The following is an 18,301-nucleotide window of genomic DNA, read 5'->3' as shown; positions in this document are numbered from 1 at the left end:
CCTTTGTCTGCGAACAGCAGCTTTCTTACTGTAGATCAAGCTCTAGAGACAGATGAGGCTGTTCCTAGTCCAGGTTTAAGCACCTGGGCATGTGCTATTTCAGCTGGTTTGTACAAAATATATTTAACTGACAAATGCATTTACCCTCCGCCACCAGTCTGTATGTCCAAATGCAGACATTTTAACTCTCTCTTATGCCATGGGGCAATGCTCATTTTACCTCTCAGTTTATTTTGCCTTGTTCCATCACAAACCTTCTGACTTATATGAAGGTACATTATTTACATCAGAAATAATAAAATGGAACAAAAGCAAATTTTTTTTTTAAAATACCAATCTCGCAACTTATTAGACTACCATCTTCACTCTTCTATCTGGGCTCTCTATTTTGAGTCTCTCTCTCTCTCAAATACTGTAGCATCTTATATGTGTAGTTTATCATCTCGATAGCCAAGTAGATATCTTGAACCAGAGCAGTCTCAATAGTTAAATTTAAACACAAACTGCCAGATACTCAACTGGCAGAAATTAAATTTGCTCCAAGGACTTCAGTGAAGCTGCGACAATTTATATCAGCTGAGGATCTGGTCCAGAGGATAAATATAATACTCTGCTTATTAAAATATAAAATCGGTGCTTTAAAACTTACCACGGTATAATAATTCTTTGTAAGTTGAGGGCTTTCATGTCCTTTTAATGCTTTGGGAGAGAGTGGTTTATCTGAACAAAAAAAACAACAAAAAACCCTGTAAATTATAAAGCAGAATTGCCATCAGAAAAATCCACATCTGTATCTTGTCCAGCAGACTGCAAAAAGTCACAGAAAAAAGAGATGCCCAATTGCAGGGGTTTTTTAATGAAACCTGAAGCAAAGTGAATGCATGCCTGAAACTGACAGCTGTGTAAGTCTGGACAGAACTGCAGTACAGCCATTCTATGATATTTACCAGTTTTTCTGAAATAACTGGCAACCATGCAACAGTTGGGGGGGGGGGGGGTTTGCAGCAGGGGTTTTGCTTCAGCCAATCTGTAGAATTCAGACTTCATACACTCCTAACTCTGGGGACTTCTGGGTTTCTGGGCTTTGCTGTGGGCCCATCTCTAATTCATGATTTATTGAAACACACCTTAATAATAAGTTGCAAGTTGAGGTCCAACCCTGCAGTCCTTTGAAGGGCAAAATCCTCACTGAAATTAAGGGAGTTTTGAGTGAATAAGGAACAAACCAAAGCTGAAAGGCTCAAAGTTCAACCTATGGTACATCTTTCTCATACATCCATTTGCTAAGATGACTTACAGTAGTCCCTTTTATCTATTTGGTCTGTTCCCCCCCCAATAATTGTTGCACTGCTCTTTTCCCAAGGAAAAGCTAACCATGCCAACAACACAGTGACAAATCGCTGTGGGTTCACAAGGAAGAGAACAATACCTCTGCCTTAAGCTGCTCTTAACTTTAAGGGCCTAAGAAATCACATTATGACTGAATTCATGGTAATTACCAGGAGGCGTTTCCATTTTGGGCGTTGTTTCCTCTGTCTAGAAGAACGGGTTTGATGGTATGCCCTGCTCCTCCACCTGTACAGGTAATCAGCCCATACATGGGCTGCCCATGGGCTCATTCCTGCATTCCTTTGGTGTTAGTGGGAACTCTGAACATGTAGGAAGAGCTTGAGAGTTGCCAGGCAGAATAGACAGTGGTATTTTGTCCTGTGTGTGCTCTTCTTGCAACCTCCAAAGCACACTCTCGGTCACACAGACAATGGGGGAAAAGCTGAAGTTGATAAACTGAGCATATTTCAGAAAATACAACAAGCTGCAGTCTATTTATTGCCCTTGCAGCATTTCCTGTCTCTTCCACAGAGGGTCCCTGTGCATCACTTAAAACACTCGATGATGCTTTACTCCACACCAGTAGATATTATGGCCCAAAAAATACACTGAGGATACAGTGCAAGTGCAAATAGCATCATGCGACTGCAGCACCAAAAAAAGGCAGAGCGACACTATGCAGATGCAATCAAGCTGCAATGGTAACTGAATCAATGAGAGTTAATGTTGGTGTTCTAACATCTGCTTCATGTTATTTAGAGACTTTAATTATAAACCTGCAACAAATTTATCTACAGCCTCTATTAACTTGACCTAGGGGGCTTTGGTTCAGGCCCTTTCTGAACTTTAACTTGCTTTAGGCCCTGAGGGTTCTCGGGGATGGGGGTGCGTGTGTATGTACTGGCTTTTTCCCTTGGGATACCAGAGTCCTGGCAGACGTCACAGGTAAAGAACTCAGGCTGTCCCCTTCTGTGCAAACTGCAAACCCACCATGAAGCCTGGCACAATGAGCAGTCCCTGAATGACACTAGTGTGTCTGTGCAGGGTCAGCCCTGCAAAACGTTAGCAAAGCAGCGGGCACAGGGCCTGCCCATAGGTGCTGGAACTAAGGGTGCTGGGGGTGCTACTGCACCCCCTGGGTTGAAGTGGTTTCCATCATATCCAGGGTTTACAGTTTGGTTCATTGGCTCTCAGCACCTCCACTATACAAATTGTTCCAGCATCCCTGGGCCTGTCAACACTCGGCCATTGTCAAGCCTGTGCAGAGGGCCAGCACAAGGTCCATCTATCCCCAAAATAGGAAAAAATCCATGGCAACAGCCGGTGCTCCCCTCTGAAATTCTGGCCACAAAGGGCCTGGTTCAGCTCCACTGAAGTCGATGGGAAGACTCCAGCTTAATAAGAGTTGGATCAGGCAGGTGCCTAAATATGGATGTAAGGGCCTAACTTTAAGATCGCATCTTTGAAAACTTTCTCCACTATTTAAAAATCTGCTGAAACCAGATTCCAAAACTCAGCGCACGAGGCGGGAAGGCAGCTCCCTGAAACCACCCCTACCTCTACTCAAATGTCACCAGCCAGTCTGCAGTTACCTGGCAAACAGGTAACTGCTTCCTGCTTGACAGCCCAAACCTGCCCACTCCTCCATATGCCTGGAGGCCCTTGACAAAACACAGCCAATCTCTTCTGCATGCCTAGCTCTGGAAGGGCTCCTGGCATAACCACATGAACCAGGGTGCTGGGAATGGGGGGTGTCAGGAGGCAGGGTGAGGTTACAGGTTCAGCAGCTATGTGGATTCTCTAGTCCAGGGGTTGGCAACCTTTGAGAAGTGGTGTGCCAAGTCTTCATTAATTTAAGGTTTTGCATGCCAGTAATAAATTTTACATTTGCAGGGCTCCCTGACGGAACCCCAGGGGCCAGCGGCCAGAACCCCAGACCGGTAGCGCGGGCAACAGATGGAATCCCAGACCAGCAGTGGTCTGAAACCCCGCTCAACCCGCTGCCGGCCTGGATGGACAGAACCCCGGGTTGGCAGCAGGCTGAGTGGGACCAGCGACCGGGACCCCGACTGGCAGGGGCCGGTAGACGGAACCAGAGACCGACAGCAGGCTGAGCAGCTCAGCGTGCTGCCAGTCTGGGGTTCTGTCTGCCACCCGCGCTGCCGGTCTGGGGTCCCGGCTGCTAGCCCCGCTCATCCCACTGCTGGCCTGGATGGACGGAACCCCCTGCTGGCAGTGGATGAGTGGGGCCGGTGGACAGAACCCCAGACCAGCAGCGCGGGCAACAGACGGAACCCCAGACCGGCAGCGCGCTGAGCCGCTTAGCCCGCTGCCAGTCTCGGGTTCCATCCACTGGCCCCTGCCAGCCGGGGTCCCGGCCGCTGGCCCCGCCCAGCCCGCTGCTGGCCCAGGGTTCTGTCCATCCAGGCTGACAGCGGGCTGAGCGGGACCGGTGGCCGGGACCCTGGCTGGCATCAGAGTGCCACTCAAAATCAGCTCACATGCCGCCTTTGGCACGCGTGCCGCAGGTTGCCGACCCATGGTCTAGTCCATCTCCACCCCCAGATATGGGGTGGGGCGGGGGCTAGAGCTGGCAAACAGGCTACTTATTAATGCTGCTTTTGCCCTGCATCCTTTGCCCAGTGAATCCCTACTCGAGCTGGGTGCTAGCAAGAGGACTGGAGGCTAACAGATTCACAGATCAAAAGGCTGTCATGCTCCTCTTGGGCTCACTGGGAGATCTGAGATTAGCTCCAGGGAGGCCCCTTTCTCTTACTTTATGAAACCTTCATTTTTCTGCTTCATGTGACTGACATTTCTGTCGTCGTGCCCCTGGGCCCTCCCCCTGCCCAGTTTTCCCTGATAGACGCATTCTTTGAAAAACCTGCAGCAGCAAGTCTCAGAGTCTTGGTCAGCTGACTTGGGCTCACACTCCCCAGCTAAAACCAGCAGTGTGGACGTTCCCGCTCAGCTGGAGCCTGGCTCTGAGACCCAGCCAGGAGGGTGGGTCTCAGAGCCCAGGCAGAAACATTTACCCTTCTAGTGTTAGCCCCATTGTACAAGCCCGACTCAGTTGACCCAGACCCTGAGACTCGCTGCCGCGGGGGGTGGAGGAGCTTGCAGTGGAATCGGACCCTGCAACTTCACTGTTAAGTCCTGGTGCAGCTGTTATGTTTTCCTTACACAAAGGGAAATGGTGGAAGCACTGATCTCATGGCCAGGTTTATATTGCTGCTTGTAACTTCGCTTGTATCTAAGTGATGTGTTCTATGTATCACCACTAGCACCAGGAATGAAATAAACTCATAGATGCACTGAGGCAGTGTGGGCTAGTGAACCAGGCACTGGAATGGGAAGAAGGAGCCCTATTTCCAGCTCTGCTATTGACCTACTGGGTGACTTTGGGCAAGTCACTTCCTTGCTCAGTGCCTCAGTTTCGCCCCCCACACACACTCTGTCTATTTACATTGTAAGCTCTTCAGGGCAGGGACTGTCTCTAACTATACCTATGCCCAGAGCCTCCCTAGCACAATAATATACTGATCTTGGTTAAGGCTTCTAGACCCTGCTGTAATAAACAATAATAATTAAAAGGTAAAACTTTGTTTTCAAAGATACAACATTCATCATCACAAAGGGGCTCCGAAAGGATAACAGATCTAACATGGGGAGCTCTATTTAAATGGAATTAATGAAGTAAGAGTGGATACAGCTGTAGGTAGGAGGAAGGGCAGTGTAGATACAAGTCTAATAGGTTATACTGGTAGTAAAATAACCGTGCCTAATAGGGTACAGAATGTGAGTGAGGCCAAACAGCAAAAATTAAGATGTTTGTACACTAATGCAAGGAGCCTAGGTAACAAAATGGAGGAACTAGAGTTACTGGTGCAGGAAGTGAAACCAGATATTATAGGTATAACAGAGACCTGGTGGAATAGTAGTCATGACTGGGCTACAGGTATTGAAGGGTATGTGCTGTTTAGGGAAGACCGAAATAAAGGTAAAGGTGGTGGAGTAGCACTGTATATCAATGATGAGATAGAATGTAAAGAAATAAGAAGGGATGAAATGGATATGACTGAGTCTGTCTGGGCAACAATTAAATTGGGGAAGAAAACTATTAGAGCCTCCCCTGGGATAGTGCTTGGGGTGTGCTATAGACCGCCGGGATCTAATTTGGATATGGATAGAGCCCTTTTTAATGTTTTTAATAAAGTAAATACTAATGGAAACTGTGTGATCATGGGAGACTTTAACTTCCCAGATATAGACTGGAGGACGAGTGCTAGTAATAATAATAGGGCTCAGATTTTCCTAGATGCGATAGCTGATGGATTCCTTCAGCAAGTAGTTGCTGAACCGACTAGAGGGGATGCCATTTTAGATTTGGTCTTGGTGAGTAATGAGGACCTCATAGAGGAAATGGTTGTAGGGGATAATCTTGGCTCAAGTGATCATGAGCTAATTCAGTTCAAATTGAATGGAAGGATTAACAAAAATAAATCTGCAACTAGGGTTTTTGATTTCAAAAGGGCTGACTTTCAAAAATTAAGGAAATTAGTTAGGGAAGTGGATTGGACTGAAGAATTTATGGGTTTAAAGGTAGAGGAGGCCTGGGATTATTTTAAATTAAAGCTGCAGAAGCTATCGGAAGCCTGCATCCCAAAAAAGGGGAAAAAATTCATAGGCAGGAGTTGTAGACCAAGCTGGATGAGCAAGCATCTTAGAGAGATAATTAAGAAAAAGCAGAAAGCATATAGGGAGTGGAAGAAGGGAGGGATCAGTAAGGAAAGCTACCTTATTGAGGTCAGAATACGTAGGGATAAAGTGAGACAGGCTAAAAGTCAAGTAGAGTTGGACCTTGCAAAGGGAATTAAAACCAATAGTAAAAGGTTCTATAGTCATATAAATAGGAAGAAAACAAAGAAAGAAGTGGGACCGCTAAAAACTGAGGATGGAGTGGAGGTCAAGGATAATCTAGGCATGGCCCAATATCTAAACAAATACTTTGCCTCAGTCTTTAATAAGACTAAAGAGGATCTTAGGGATAATGGTAGCATGATAAATGGGAATGAGGATATGGAGGTAGACATCACCATATCTGAGGTAGAAGCGAAACTCAAACAGCTTAATGGGACTAAATCGGGGGGCCCATATAATCTTCATCCAGAATATTAAAGCAATTGGCACATGAAATTGCAAGCCCATTAGCAAGAATTTTTAATGAATCTGTAAACTCAGGGGTTGTACCGTATGATTGGAGAATTGCTAACATAGTTCCTATTTTTAAGAAAGGGAAAAAAAGTGATCCAAGTAATTATAGGCCTGTTAGTTTGACATCTGTAGTATGCAAGGTCTTGGAAAAAATTTTGAAGGAGAAGGTAGTTAAGGACATTGAAGTCAATGGTAAATGGGACAAAATACAACATGGTTTTACAAAAGGTAGATCGTGCCAAACCAACCTGATCTCCTTCTTTGAGAGAGTAACAGATTTTTTAGATAAAGGAAACGCAGTGGATCTAATTTACTTAGATTTTAGTAAGGCGTTTGATACTGTGCCACATGGGGAATTATTAGTTAAATTGGATAAGATGGGCATCAATAGGAAAATTGAAAGGTGGATAGGGAATTGGTTAAAGGGGAGACTACAACGGGTCCTACTGAAAGGTGAACTGTCAAGTTGGAGGGAGGTTACCAGTGGAGTTCCTCAAGGATCAGTTTTGGGACCAATCTTATTTAATCTTTTTATTACTGACCTGGGCACAAAAAGTGGGAGTGTGCTAATAAAGTTTGCAGATGATGCAAAGCTGGGAGGTATTGCTAATTTAGAGAAGGACAGGGATACCCTACAGGAGGATCTGGATGACCTTGTAAACTGGAGTAATAGGAATAGGATGAAATTTAATAGTGAGAAGTGTAAGGTCATGCATTTAGGGATTAATAACAAGAATTTTAGTTATAAGCTAGGGACGCATCAACTAGAAGTAACGGAGGAGGAAAAGGACCTTGGAGTATTGGTTGATCATAGGATGACTATGAGCTGCCAATGTGATATGGCTGTGAAAAAAGCTAATGTCGTCTTGGGATGCATCAGAAGAGGTATTTCCAGTAGGGATAAGGAGGTTTTAGTACCGTTATATAAGGCACTGGTGAGACCTCACCTGGAATACTGTGTGCAGTTTTGGTCTCCCATGTTTAAGAAGGATGAATTCAAACTGGAACAGGTACAGAGAAGGGCTACTAGGATGATCCGAGGAATGGAAAACTTGTCTTATGAAAGGAGACTCAGGGAGCTTGGCTTGTTTAGCCTAACTAAAAGAAGGTTGAGGGGAGATATGATTGCTCTCTATAAATATATCAGAGGGATAAATACCAGAGAGGGAGAGGAATTATTTAAACTCAGTACCAATGTGGACACAAGAACAAATGGATATAAACTGGCCACTAGGAAATTTAGATTAGAAATTAGACGAAGGTTTCTAACCATCAGAGGAGTGAAGTTTTGGAATAGCCTTCCGAGGGAAGTAGTGGGGGCAAAAGATCTATCTTGCTTTAAGATTAAACTCGATAAGTTTATGGAGGAGATGGTATGATGGGATAACATGGTTTTGGTAATTAAATATTCATGGTAAATAGGCCCAATGGCCTGTGATGGGTTTTTAGATGGGGTAAGATCCAAGTTACCCGGGAAAGAATTTTCTGTAGTATCTGGCTGATGAATCTTGCCCATATGCTCAGGGTTTAGCTGATCGCCATATTTGGGGTCGGGAAGGAATTTTCCTCCAGGGCAGATTGGAAGGCCCTGGAGGTTTTTCGCCTTCCTCTGTAGCATGGGGCACGGCTCACTTGCTGGAGGATTCTCTACTCCTTGAGGTCTTCAAACTACAATTTGAGGACTTCAATAGCACAGATATAGGTGTGAGGTCTTTTTTAGGAGTGGTGGGTGAAATTTTGTGGCCTGCATTGTGCAGGAGGTCAGACTAGATGATCATAATGGTCCCTTCTGACCTAAATATCTATGAATCTATGAATCTATGAATTGGAACCACAAGAGGGCAGTTAACCAGGATGATGTCTGATGTCATGACTGTTGCATAGATTTCTGAAAATGTACAGGTTTCAGAGTGGTAGCTGTGTTAGTCTTTCTCAGCAAAAAGAACAGGAGGACTTGTGGCACCTTAGAGACTAACACATTTATTTGAGCATAAGATTTCATGGGCTAAAACCCACTTCATCGGATGCATGTCCCGATGAAGTGGGTTTTAGCCCACGAACGCTTATGCTCAAATTAATTTGTTAGTCTCTAAGGTGCCACAAGCACTCCTCATTCTTTTTGAAAATTTACAGGAAATTCAAGGCAAAACTGAAAGGAGTTAAAATTTCAGCAGGCAGGTTCTCTTCTCTTATGCTGCCTGCAGCTGAAGATGCATCTAGATAAAGCATACTGTGTGAAATCAGCCAGAGCTACATATAAACAAAGGAATCATTCCCTATGGCCACATAGTTATTGCTGGCTTCCACAGTGAAATTCTGAGCGTTAATTATACTGCTCCCAGGAATGGCTACATTGAAAGGAAAATATGTACCGGACACATAGAAAGGTCCTCAGCAGAAAGCAAGCTCTGTGCTTAGAAACTGGAGAGAGCAACTGGCCCCCACTTAAAACTGAAGGCAAATGCCATGGAGACAACCCAGCATGCTCTTCCTGTTTCTAAAGCCATGTAAGCTACTCTACTCCCACTCTGTGCTGTTGGGGCTCTGCCGTTTCAGACAGGAGTGCTGAGTTGAGATGGGAAGAAGCTGCAGAGCAAGGTATGCAAAGGGCGGGGCTGTCTCCTTCTATCCCTATTCCTGCCACTATTTCTGGTACAGCACTGGGCACGCTGACACTGCTTAACAAACAACTGCAGTTTCTGGAAGGCATCAGGGGACAAACTGCATTATGCTGTTATTCAATGAGCCACTGAAGATTTGCTTACCGGCGGACTTGATTTCTTTGACGTAGTTACTGGGGAACCAGCCTGTTTTTCCATTCAATGTACCTTCCCACCAGCCCCCTTCTTCAACTCTGGTGACATAAATAATGTCTCCTTTATTCACCGAGAGCTCATCTTCATTGGTCTGCTTAAAATTGAACCTGGCCTTTACCACCAACTGATAACTGCCATTTTCGACCATCTCCTAAGGAAACAAACATTAAAGAGTATTAGAAACCAATTCAGGGGGTAACCAGAATTATACTAAGGTCATGAGGATACTATTGTTTGCATTTTTATAACAGCAATAATATCACCCCCTTATATAAAACCTTCCATCAGAGGATCTTAATGTCTCTTACAAGCAATAATTAACCTTCACAATAGCAGGAGACGCAGATAAGTATTAGTATACTCATTTTGCAGACAGATATGCTGAAGCTCGGAGAAGCCATTTGATTTGCTTAAGATCATATAGCAATCTAGTTGCAGGGCTGGGAATAGAACTTAAACTCTGATTCCCAGTCCTCTGCTCTTGTCACTAGAATGTGCTCCCTTTTCTATGATAGATCAATGGTTGTCACTATTATGCTTGATATTAGATTTTAAATCAAGAGTACCACAGGTTTCGACTGCCTCCGTAACACTCTTGAAGTCTGAGATGCTGTTCCGTGTAAATTAGTCTGGGAGCTGCTGGCAGCCGAGCTATGAGATGATAAATGTGAACATGGCCTTTCTGATGGCTGATCTGTTGAAGGAAAAACATAAACTGAAATGTAATCTGTGTTTTACAAAATTGTCTCTATTTCCTCACAATTAAGAGAGCAAATAAATGCACAGAACTATACAGTCCCCAAATATTTAGGGGCTCAGAGCTGAATGCTGCAGCGCTTATTTTGATTGGACCAATGCCATTAACCATGTAAATAAATAGTTTAAAATGTGTTACATTTTAGCATGAGAAGAGATTATGAGATGTCACCCTCTAATGACTGACAGAAAACATAAATCCCTACAGACAGCTAACGGAGAGTCTTCCTCCGTTCCAACAGACAGAGCTTGCAGTTTTGGAATTAAGTTCTTGGTCTCTATTCTCAATGCCACCTGCATGAGATGTGGGAGATAAGTGGGTGGCTGGTACTTATGGCTATATTTCGTGACCAATAAGTTTACTTGTTTCTACTCTAGCCACTTAAAATATTTGTCAAGTGATAAAAACCTGTTGGTCATTATAGACCTGAGCTACATTTAAACCAGCAGCATAAGTACTAGAAACCGCTTATACCACTATCAATCCCATGAACTATCCAGTCCCCTGCACAACAGAATTTTCACTTGTATGCTTCCAAACAGAGAAATCATATTTCAAGAAATTATCGCTCTCATTAACCCTCTACTACTGTTTCACATTTCCATGTTATCGGAAAAATAATCAGATCATGTGAGTTTCATATGCTGTCATTTGCAAATGAAGCAAAGGCAGATGTTATTTCAAGAAGCTGTAAAGTATAGGGGATTTAAAGGCTTTCTGTAGGTACTCTTACTCCATTTAAATATAACATCAGAATGGCCATACTGGGTCAGACCAAAGGTCCATCTAGCCCAGTATCCTGTCTTCCAACAGTGGCCAATTGCCAGGTGCCCCAGAGGGAATGAACAGAACGGGTAATCATCAAGTGATTCCCAGCTTCTGGCAAACAGAGGCTAGGGACACTATCCCTGCCCATCCTGGGTAATATCCAGGGGTGTGTTTTTTTTAACACCTCTGAACAACAAAAGCTTCGCCGACGAAAAGCGCAGGTGTGAACAGCGCTTTGTTGGTAGGAACGCTTTCCTGCCAAAAAAGCTACCAATGCTCTTGGGGGGTGGAAGTTTTTTGTTGGTGGGAGAGCTCTCTCATGCCGACACACCGCGGCTACACTGCGTACTTTTTAGTAGCGGCACAGCCATGTCACTAAGAGCTGCATAGTGTAGACAAAGCCTAAGTGTGTTGCTTTATTGCAACAGGGGAAGATGAACTCCAAATATCAAGCACATTCAGGAAAGGTTGTTGCAAAAGACATTGTTGAAATTAGAAAATAAAGGGCCCAGTCCTGTCCTGCAAGGCACCGGTTGCCCTTCACTCTCATTGTCATTGTGATTCCGAAAGGAACTTCAATTGGAGCTAAAGGAGCTCATCATCTTGGAGGATTGGGAGAACGATTACTCTTAGTCAGGTCTTTTTTCCCCCCAGAGATTTTCTGTAATATAATCATACTACTCTTTCTAGACCTGATCCAATAAATGACCATTGAATGGGACTCAATGGCTGTCTTCAGTGGGCACTGGCTCAAGCTCATAGTTAGACTGTAAGGTCTCTGGGGCAGAGACAGTCATTCTGTGCTGTGTTTGTACAGCACCTTGCACAATGGGGTGCTGGTCTGTGACTGGGGCTCTAGACATTATCACAATACAAATAATAAAATAAATAATGTTTGTGGCAATGGTTAGCACGATTTATGGTCCACTTATCTGTGGCAATGTTCATGAGTAATTCTACCACCTCTTCTTGACTGAATTCTTTTCCTCACCCCCATGTAATAGGATTGCCTGATGCACACAAAGTGAAATCTAATTCTTAGCTCCTTGAATTGAAATGTTGGTAGCAATAACTAACAGGATGAAAACCCACTTTGCAAAGACAGGGTGTTTTTCTCTAAAATGTACTGACATTTGATCACTTGTTTCAGCTGTTTTCAGTGTTCAGAGGGTCAGCAAACTGGCAGGACTGGCATGTGGCCAATTTTAGATGTTTTCCCTCATGATTTGTTTTGAAAAGACAGAGTACATAAACCACAAGTCTTCATTCCTCAACCTATCCAAGCCATGAACAACAGTACCAAGAAAATTATTTGGTTACTGTAGATTTTAAAGTTTTACCTCCTTGTATTACTAGTTCTGTACGTATGTAAATATCCAGGGACAAATGTAAAACTGACTCTGACAAATTGGCAGCAAAACCTATAATTTATGTTACATCAAACTGACATCCTACTTTACGCCAGCTCCAAAATGGAATGCTGCTGTGGGTAGCTCGCCATATGTTGTCAAAATATGGTTAAACTAGCTGAGTTTTCCATTCAGAGCCCGATTATACTATTTTAGGCATATCATCACAGCCTGATAGATCATATTATTATAGCCTGATTTTTTCCCCTAAAATGAAAGCCTAACACTTGATATGCAATGCAGAGAGGTCCTGCATTCTACCTTTACACACTATTATGGAAAATCAGAGTTACCTTCCACAACTGCATCCATGAAGTCACCATGCATGTGGGCTTCACAAATATACACTGGTCTGGGTGTGCAATTGCATTGAGGGCTAGCACAAAGTCCTCTGCATGAGGAAATGGAGTGGGTGGGGAAGCATGAGCTCAGAGAAGCCACTAAGGGGAATCTCTGTTATCCACATGACAGCCAGGCAGCATTAGGGCAAGCTTCCCTGCACTGTCCCGTTAACATGACTCAGCCCTGAACTGGAGGGACCCCAGGGTGAGGAGGCGTTTCATCCCCTTAGTTCTGGGCCTCTCTGGTGAGACCACACGCCTGGGAGCCAATCTGTGCCATCTGTGGCAGTAGTTTCCGGGACAAGGTCTCCTGTTTCCTGGGAACTGGGTCAAGCCACCAAATGGTTTGACATTTTAGAACTATAGCTTTTTACCTCTCTCCTCTTTCCAAAGGTTTTCTCCCTCTGAACGATTAATTATGTCACAGGTACCAAGCTATGCTAACTTTTAACAGAAAAAGCATGTGTTCAAACTGATGTTTATCATGAAACTTCCCATGATCCCAGTTTCACTGGCCCCTTTGGCAAAGTAACAACAGTGATTATTACACAGCAGAGCATTTCAGATGTTCTATATGTAAATAGTTTGTAAGACAGATAATATCCTTCAGACAGAAAGGTGCTATATAAATGTAAAACTATTGTTATCAGCCCCTAAACACTAAACACTCAGGAAATACCTGAGACATATGCAGCAAACAGACAAGAGATTATAATAGTCTTGAACAATCTCCCAAATGTATTAGGCAGAAACCTTCTTTCCTAAAACATCTAGTTTGCTGGCAAATAGTCCTCCTGTTATTTGTTTTCATAATAAATAAATAAATAAATATCAAATGCAACAATCCTGAGTATAGCATATAGGCACTAGCTCTATAATTACATTACTTGTTATTAAGTTTGCTGGCACTACAGAACTTTTTCCAATTTACATTATGTTTGCTAACATTTCTGCTACCATATCAGACTTTCTTCCTTTCCAATTCTGAGATGTATGACATATGCTGAGGCCATATGGGAACTATTTTGCTTGATGTATGTTGTGTACATCCAAAGGCACTAAAGAATTAATGGATACGAGAGATGGTTTCAACTGAAAATAGGATCTTTGTGTCTTAAATATTTAGCTGTTGCTGCAGGTCATCCCTTAGCTGAAATAAGTCTTCATTTGTGATGTCATCATAATTTCAAAAGCCAACCAGTCAATACCAGAGAGGGTGCTGAGTTCAGGTGGGGAAAAGCACCAGAGCAGATGAAAACTGAAATCAAAAGATCCTGTTTTCATGCAAATTTGTCTTGCGTACCTTCCAACTGACCTGCATTTTGTACTAGCATCCCATTGGCCCACAAGGATCTTCTGAATTGGCCCCCAAAGGGCTTTTCATTTAATGAGCCCACTAAGGGCCTTTTACGAAGATGCACTGAGGATGAATTGCTGTTCATGGGCTTCTCAGGCAGCTGACTAACCAGCAGAAGCAGTGGATCAGCTGGACACCTGGAGGTAAGAACTTGCATTTTTCTGTCTAAGAGGAGCAGCATTCAGAAAAGGGAGAGCTCTTTTAAAGGGGCATTGTCAGGTAAACTCAGGCCCCAAAATTAGGTTTTGTATAAATGTGGTTTTATAAAACCTCAGCTCAGCAAAAATGTTTCTCATTGGAATTAAAATGCTATAGAAAGTTTCTTCTTTGTATGTTCCCCTGCAGCGTTGCACTAATGCAAGAGGACTCGACAGCACAACTAACTAGGCAAGAGTGGGCATATTGTCCCTTCCCACCCTGAGAGAAATGCAAAAAGTAAACAAAGGGCCTGAAGGGTGACAATTAAATTGGATTTTTAAATTCTTTCTGTGTGAATAACCTAATATGCAATTTTCAACATAATAAAGAAACATGAGAGGCTTTAAAGTATGCCATTTGTAACCTTACAGACTCCACTGGGCACAGAGGTCTGCTTGTGCAGATCCAGTTGCAAGATTGGGACCATAACTACCTTCCCGCCTCCAACCTTTTTTCAGATCTGTGAAATGCAGCTCTCTCACCAAACCTACCCATTAAGGCATCCTGCTCCTCCCTCCCCCACACTCCCCAGAATAGACTGTAATTCTTTCCTACAGACAGTACAGGGTGCAGGGAGTTCTACCTAATAAAGTAAGACTGTTTCCACGCTCATGGTATTTAGTGGTTTGCTTTTGAATCTTCTGACTTTATATCTGATTTGACAGAAAATAAGAACGAGGAAAATTTTAGAGAACAGCTAAATATTGAGAAGGGACAACCCAGATTTGCTTTGCCTGAATGACCTGCTCCTGCACTGACCAGAGCCGACAGTACTGTAAGTAGCACAGTGCACATAGCGGGCATCTGATGCCTGATCAGGGAGACGCACTTCACAGACCTAAACAAGGAAAAGCAAAGGTCATTGACACACTGGACTGAGCGTCTAAACACACAGAATTGCCAGACATTCAACAAATGTCCAATGCGGATGGTCTACTTTTTTCTTCAAACTTTAAAATGTACCATTTAAAATTCGATGTTTGCATTTGTTGGGGCTAGAGTCTCATTTATATTAAGGCCGATTTATGCTGACGCACTTGAAGGTCCATTTATACAGCCAGAACCATGTAAAGGGCCATAGTATAAAGAAGATTCTAACCTCCAAAATGCATATCTCAGGTAGCACATTTCAGTCCTAAATCACTAGAAATGCAAATGTTAATCCCACTGTACCACATGCTCCAGGTGGGCAGTCCTGTCTGCCAAACCTTTGAAAATAATTAGAAATCATGAGTTACTAAAAATAGTAGACCATACTTAGAGGTAGTATTTTAAAAAAAAGATAAAAGTTTTCATACCTTCAGTAGCTTTGTTTACAGCTGCTAAGGTATTCAGCACCTTGGAGAAATTTCCTCCGGCATACAGATCGCGTGCATCAAAGAGCTGTAAAAAAGGAACTATGTCAGTTTAACACAAAACATCTTATAATCCCAGTTTTACTGGCCCACTCTGGTAAGCAACGACAGTGATTATTAAATGGTCAAAACCCCTTAAGCATCTTTGCAGCATTTCAAATATAGGAAGAGGTTTTGGAGTTGATTTGTTCAACTTCCTTTTAGCTTAGTGAAGTTAAACTGGCAACAGATGCTGAAAGAAGGTGCATGTACCCACTCAGAGCAGGATGCTATGGACATGAAAGGAAGACGTTGGCAAATGAGGGTCAGATCTTGCTCCCCTTGAAATAATTCAGAGTTTTGTCACTTGCTTAGAGGGAAGGAATGATTTCACTGCCATTTTAGTAATCTAAGCTAATGGGCCTGAGAGTGTAAATACTTTAACAGCGATGGTGCCAAACACAGGATGTTCTGCACTTACAACATAGCACGCGGTACATATTTACAGTTATCCCAGGCAGCAGGCACTCATTATCCAGTGTATAAGACATTCCATTCAAAAAGATTCATTGCTTCAATTAGCAGGTGGCAAAAATATATATCAATGGGAAGGGTTTTATTTTCATGTCAGTGATCTGTTGGGGTCAGTGGATCTTCTGGACCTGGCCTATTAGACCATCATCACCCTGGAGATAAAATTCTGCATTGTAAGTGGCATTCACGGTTACACCAATCCAGTATAATGGAGGAGATGCTTTTTGGGTTTTTAAAGCACTCTAGCCACAGTCTCACTCTTTGATATGGAAAAAATTCACCTTAGTGCAGAGGGTCTGTGCAAATCCTTCCAAACCTTGGGTGGGGTTGAAGAGGTACAAGAAGCTTTGTGGACACCACCTGCTCATTAAGAGGTATACTTTGTACTGGGGCTAGAGCTATAGTTCTGCAAAGCCAATGAGCACGGAAGGCCTTAGCCACTGTCCAGCCAGACACTATCCATTGACAGATTCTCCCAGTGCACTAAAAAGTACTTCGTGAAAAACAAGCACAAGATCATTCATTACCTTAAAAAATTCACAGAAAGAGGGGTTACTCTTTGATGTGGCCCTTTTTCATTTCCTACATATAGTTCCTCAGGCACATTTACCAAATTCCTAATAAAGTTAGAAGTAAAATGTGCCTTTGCCCTCCCCTGAATCCAAGCTTCTATACGTTCTCTCTCTCTAAGCGTACGTGCCACACACATCACGGAGCATCTGAGCAGCAGGCACTACACAGTAGGTGAGGAAGACAACATGCAGTTCTCGGTTTTAAAAATCTATAACCACTTGGATCTAGGAGAATATCATCTGCAAGAAGAGGTATTAGAACCACCTCTGATAAAACTCTAATAAGCAGAAGCCTCCCCATTTAGAGTTGTATGAAACATGGGTGTGTTAAACTTAGTAGCTTCCTTTTCAAATGACACTACTCCAAACTACCCAGACTTATCCCTTTGATACTTCTATAACTCTGTAAGATTGAAGGAAGTTTCCACATATATTGGGGATACTCTAAGCAGATCTTCTAATGCGTGTGCTGAATCTGTTCTTGGGTTTGTTTCTGTAAGACTCCCACAGGAGTGGGCCATACACTACCCACTGGTGTCTGCAGTAGGTGCTACTTGAACAAGGGTTTCAGCTTTAAATAGCAACATTAGTTTCTCCCTCAAAAGGGAGGCTAAAAGAGCTCACGAGTACAGTGACCCCATTGGCAGTGACTAGTGGATGTGATGTTAGCACGGCTTCATTCTGAAAGTAAACACTGGGATTGCAACATTTGCTTATGTTTTCTCTGCTGTGTCATTTTCTGGGTCATGTCCTTTTCTTCCACTTCAGCAGTCAAGGAAAACAGACTTGGAATGGTGGCATCAGTATATTTTTTAAAGGAGTGAATGAGAAAAATACTTCAAGAAAGCCGTATTCTCTCCAGACCCAGAATGAATGGGTGCGCTCATCTTCATTAGACTTTTACACCTCGAGGTAACTGGCATTCAATTAACCTGAGATACAAAAGTCTAATGTAGACATACCCTCTGTGTGTGTGCGCACACACGTGCAAAAGGTGATGGAAGATGATGGAAGGAAAGCAAACAACTTTTAGGTTTATCTACATTGGGGAAACTGATCAGAATAGCTTTCTGAAATAACAGTGTTCACGTAGGGAGTTATTCTGAAAAAACTACTGCACTTTAAATTCACTCCATACCTTATTCTAGAATAATGTAGACAAGCCCTTACTTGTAAGATATAAACTCTACTCCTTCTGTTTCTCTAGTCCCTAATTTTGTTCTCTTAATTAAAGATGAGTTGCAAATCCAAAAGGAGAAGTGTGTGTGGCTCTTTCCACCGATACTTTATGATAGTAAAAGACAAGAGGCCAGCTCCTCAGCTGGTGTAAATCAGTGTAGCTTCACTGAAGTCAACGAACCCACACCAATTTACCCAAACTGAGTGATGGTGTTTTTCCTACATTAGAAACAACAGATTCTGGCTTCCTCCAATGGAAACATGTGGCCACACTGGTGACATCATATTAGGATAAAATCAGCTGCAGCTTTCCCAGTCCTCAACTGTAAGAGGGAGAGAGGAAGTGGATAGAGGTGGGAGCTTGGAGGGAGATTAGAAGAGCAGCAATCCTTTCCTGTGGATCCAGGTGCTAAAGGAGCAATCAAAGAAGACAAGGCTGCTGCAGAGAAGCTAAACGAATTCTTTGCATAATTCTTCACTGCAGAGGATGTGA

General features: G+C 43.1%; 1 protein-coding gene across 14 annotated transcripts in view; it reads right to left on the bottom strand.

Moving 5' to 3' along the window:
- ARHGEF6 (Rac/Cdc42 guanine nucleotide exchange factor 6) overlaps nucleotides 1-18,301 on the bottom strand; it is an 83,770-nt gene that overhangs the window by 54,813 nt on the left and 10,656 nt on the right. For all 14 annotated transcript variants that reach the window (XR_012160633.2, XM_078854263.1, XM_073358442.2 and 11 more), the window contains 4 exons: nucleotides 15,488-15,572; nucleotides 9,926-10,053; nucleotides 9,309-9,510; nucleotides 650-720 (listed from right to left, as the gene is read on the bottom strand). Coding sequence is in view for 13 of the 14 variants with exons in the window: in XM_078854263.1 (XP_078710389.1) it covers nucleotides 650-720; nucleotides 9,309-9,510; nucleotides 9,926-10,053; nucleotides 15,488-15,572 (486 nt within the window). In the remaining variant the exon portion in view is untranslated. The remainder of the gene's footprint in view (nucleotides 1-649; nucleotides 721-9,308; nucleotides 9,511-9,925; nucleotides 10,054-15,487; nucleotides 15,573-18,301) is intronic.

The sequence above is a fragment of the Lepidochelys kempii genome, chromosome 9, assembly GCF_965140285.1.
Source record: "Lepidochelys kempii isolate rLepKem1 chromosome 9, rLepKem1.hap1, whole genome shotgun sequence".
NCBI classification, from domain to species: Eukaryota; Metazoa; Chordata; order Testudines; family Cheloniidae; genus Lepidochelys; species Lepidochelys kempii.
The sequence above is the reverse complement of the archived record's forward strand: the minus strand, read 5'-3'. Positions and strand labels throughout refer to the sequence as shown.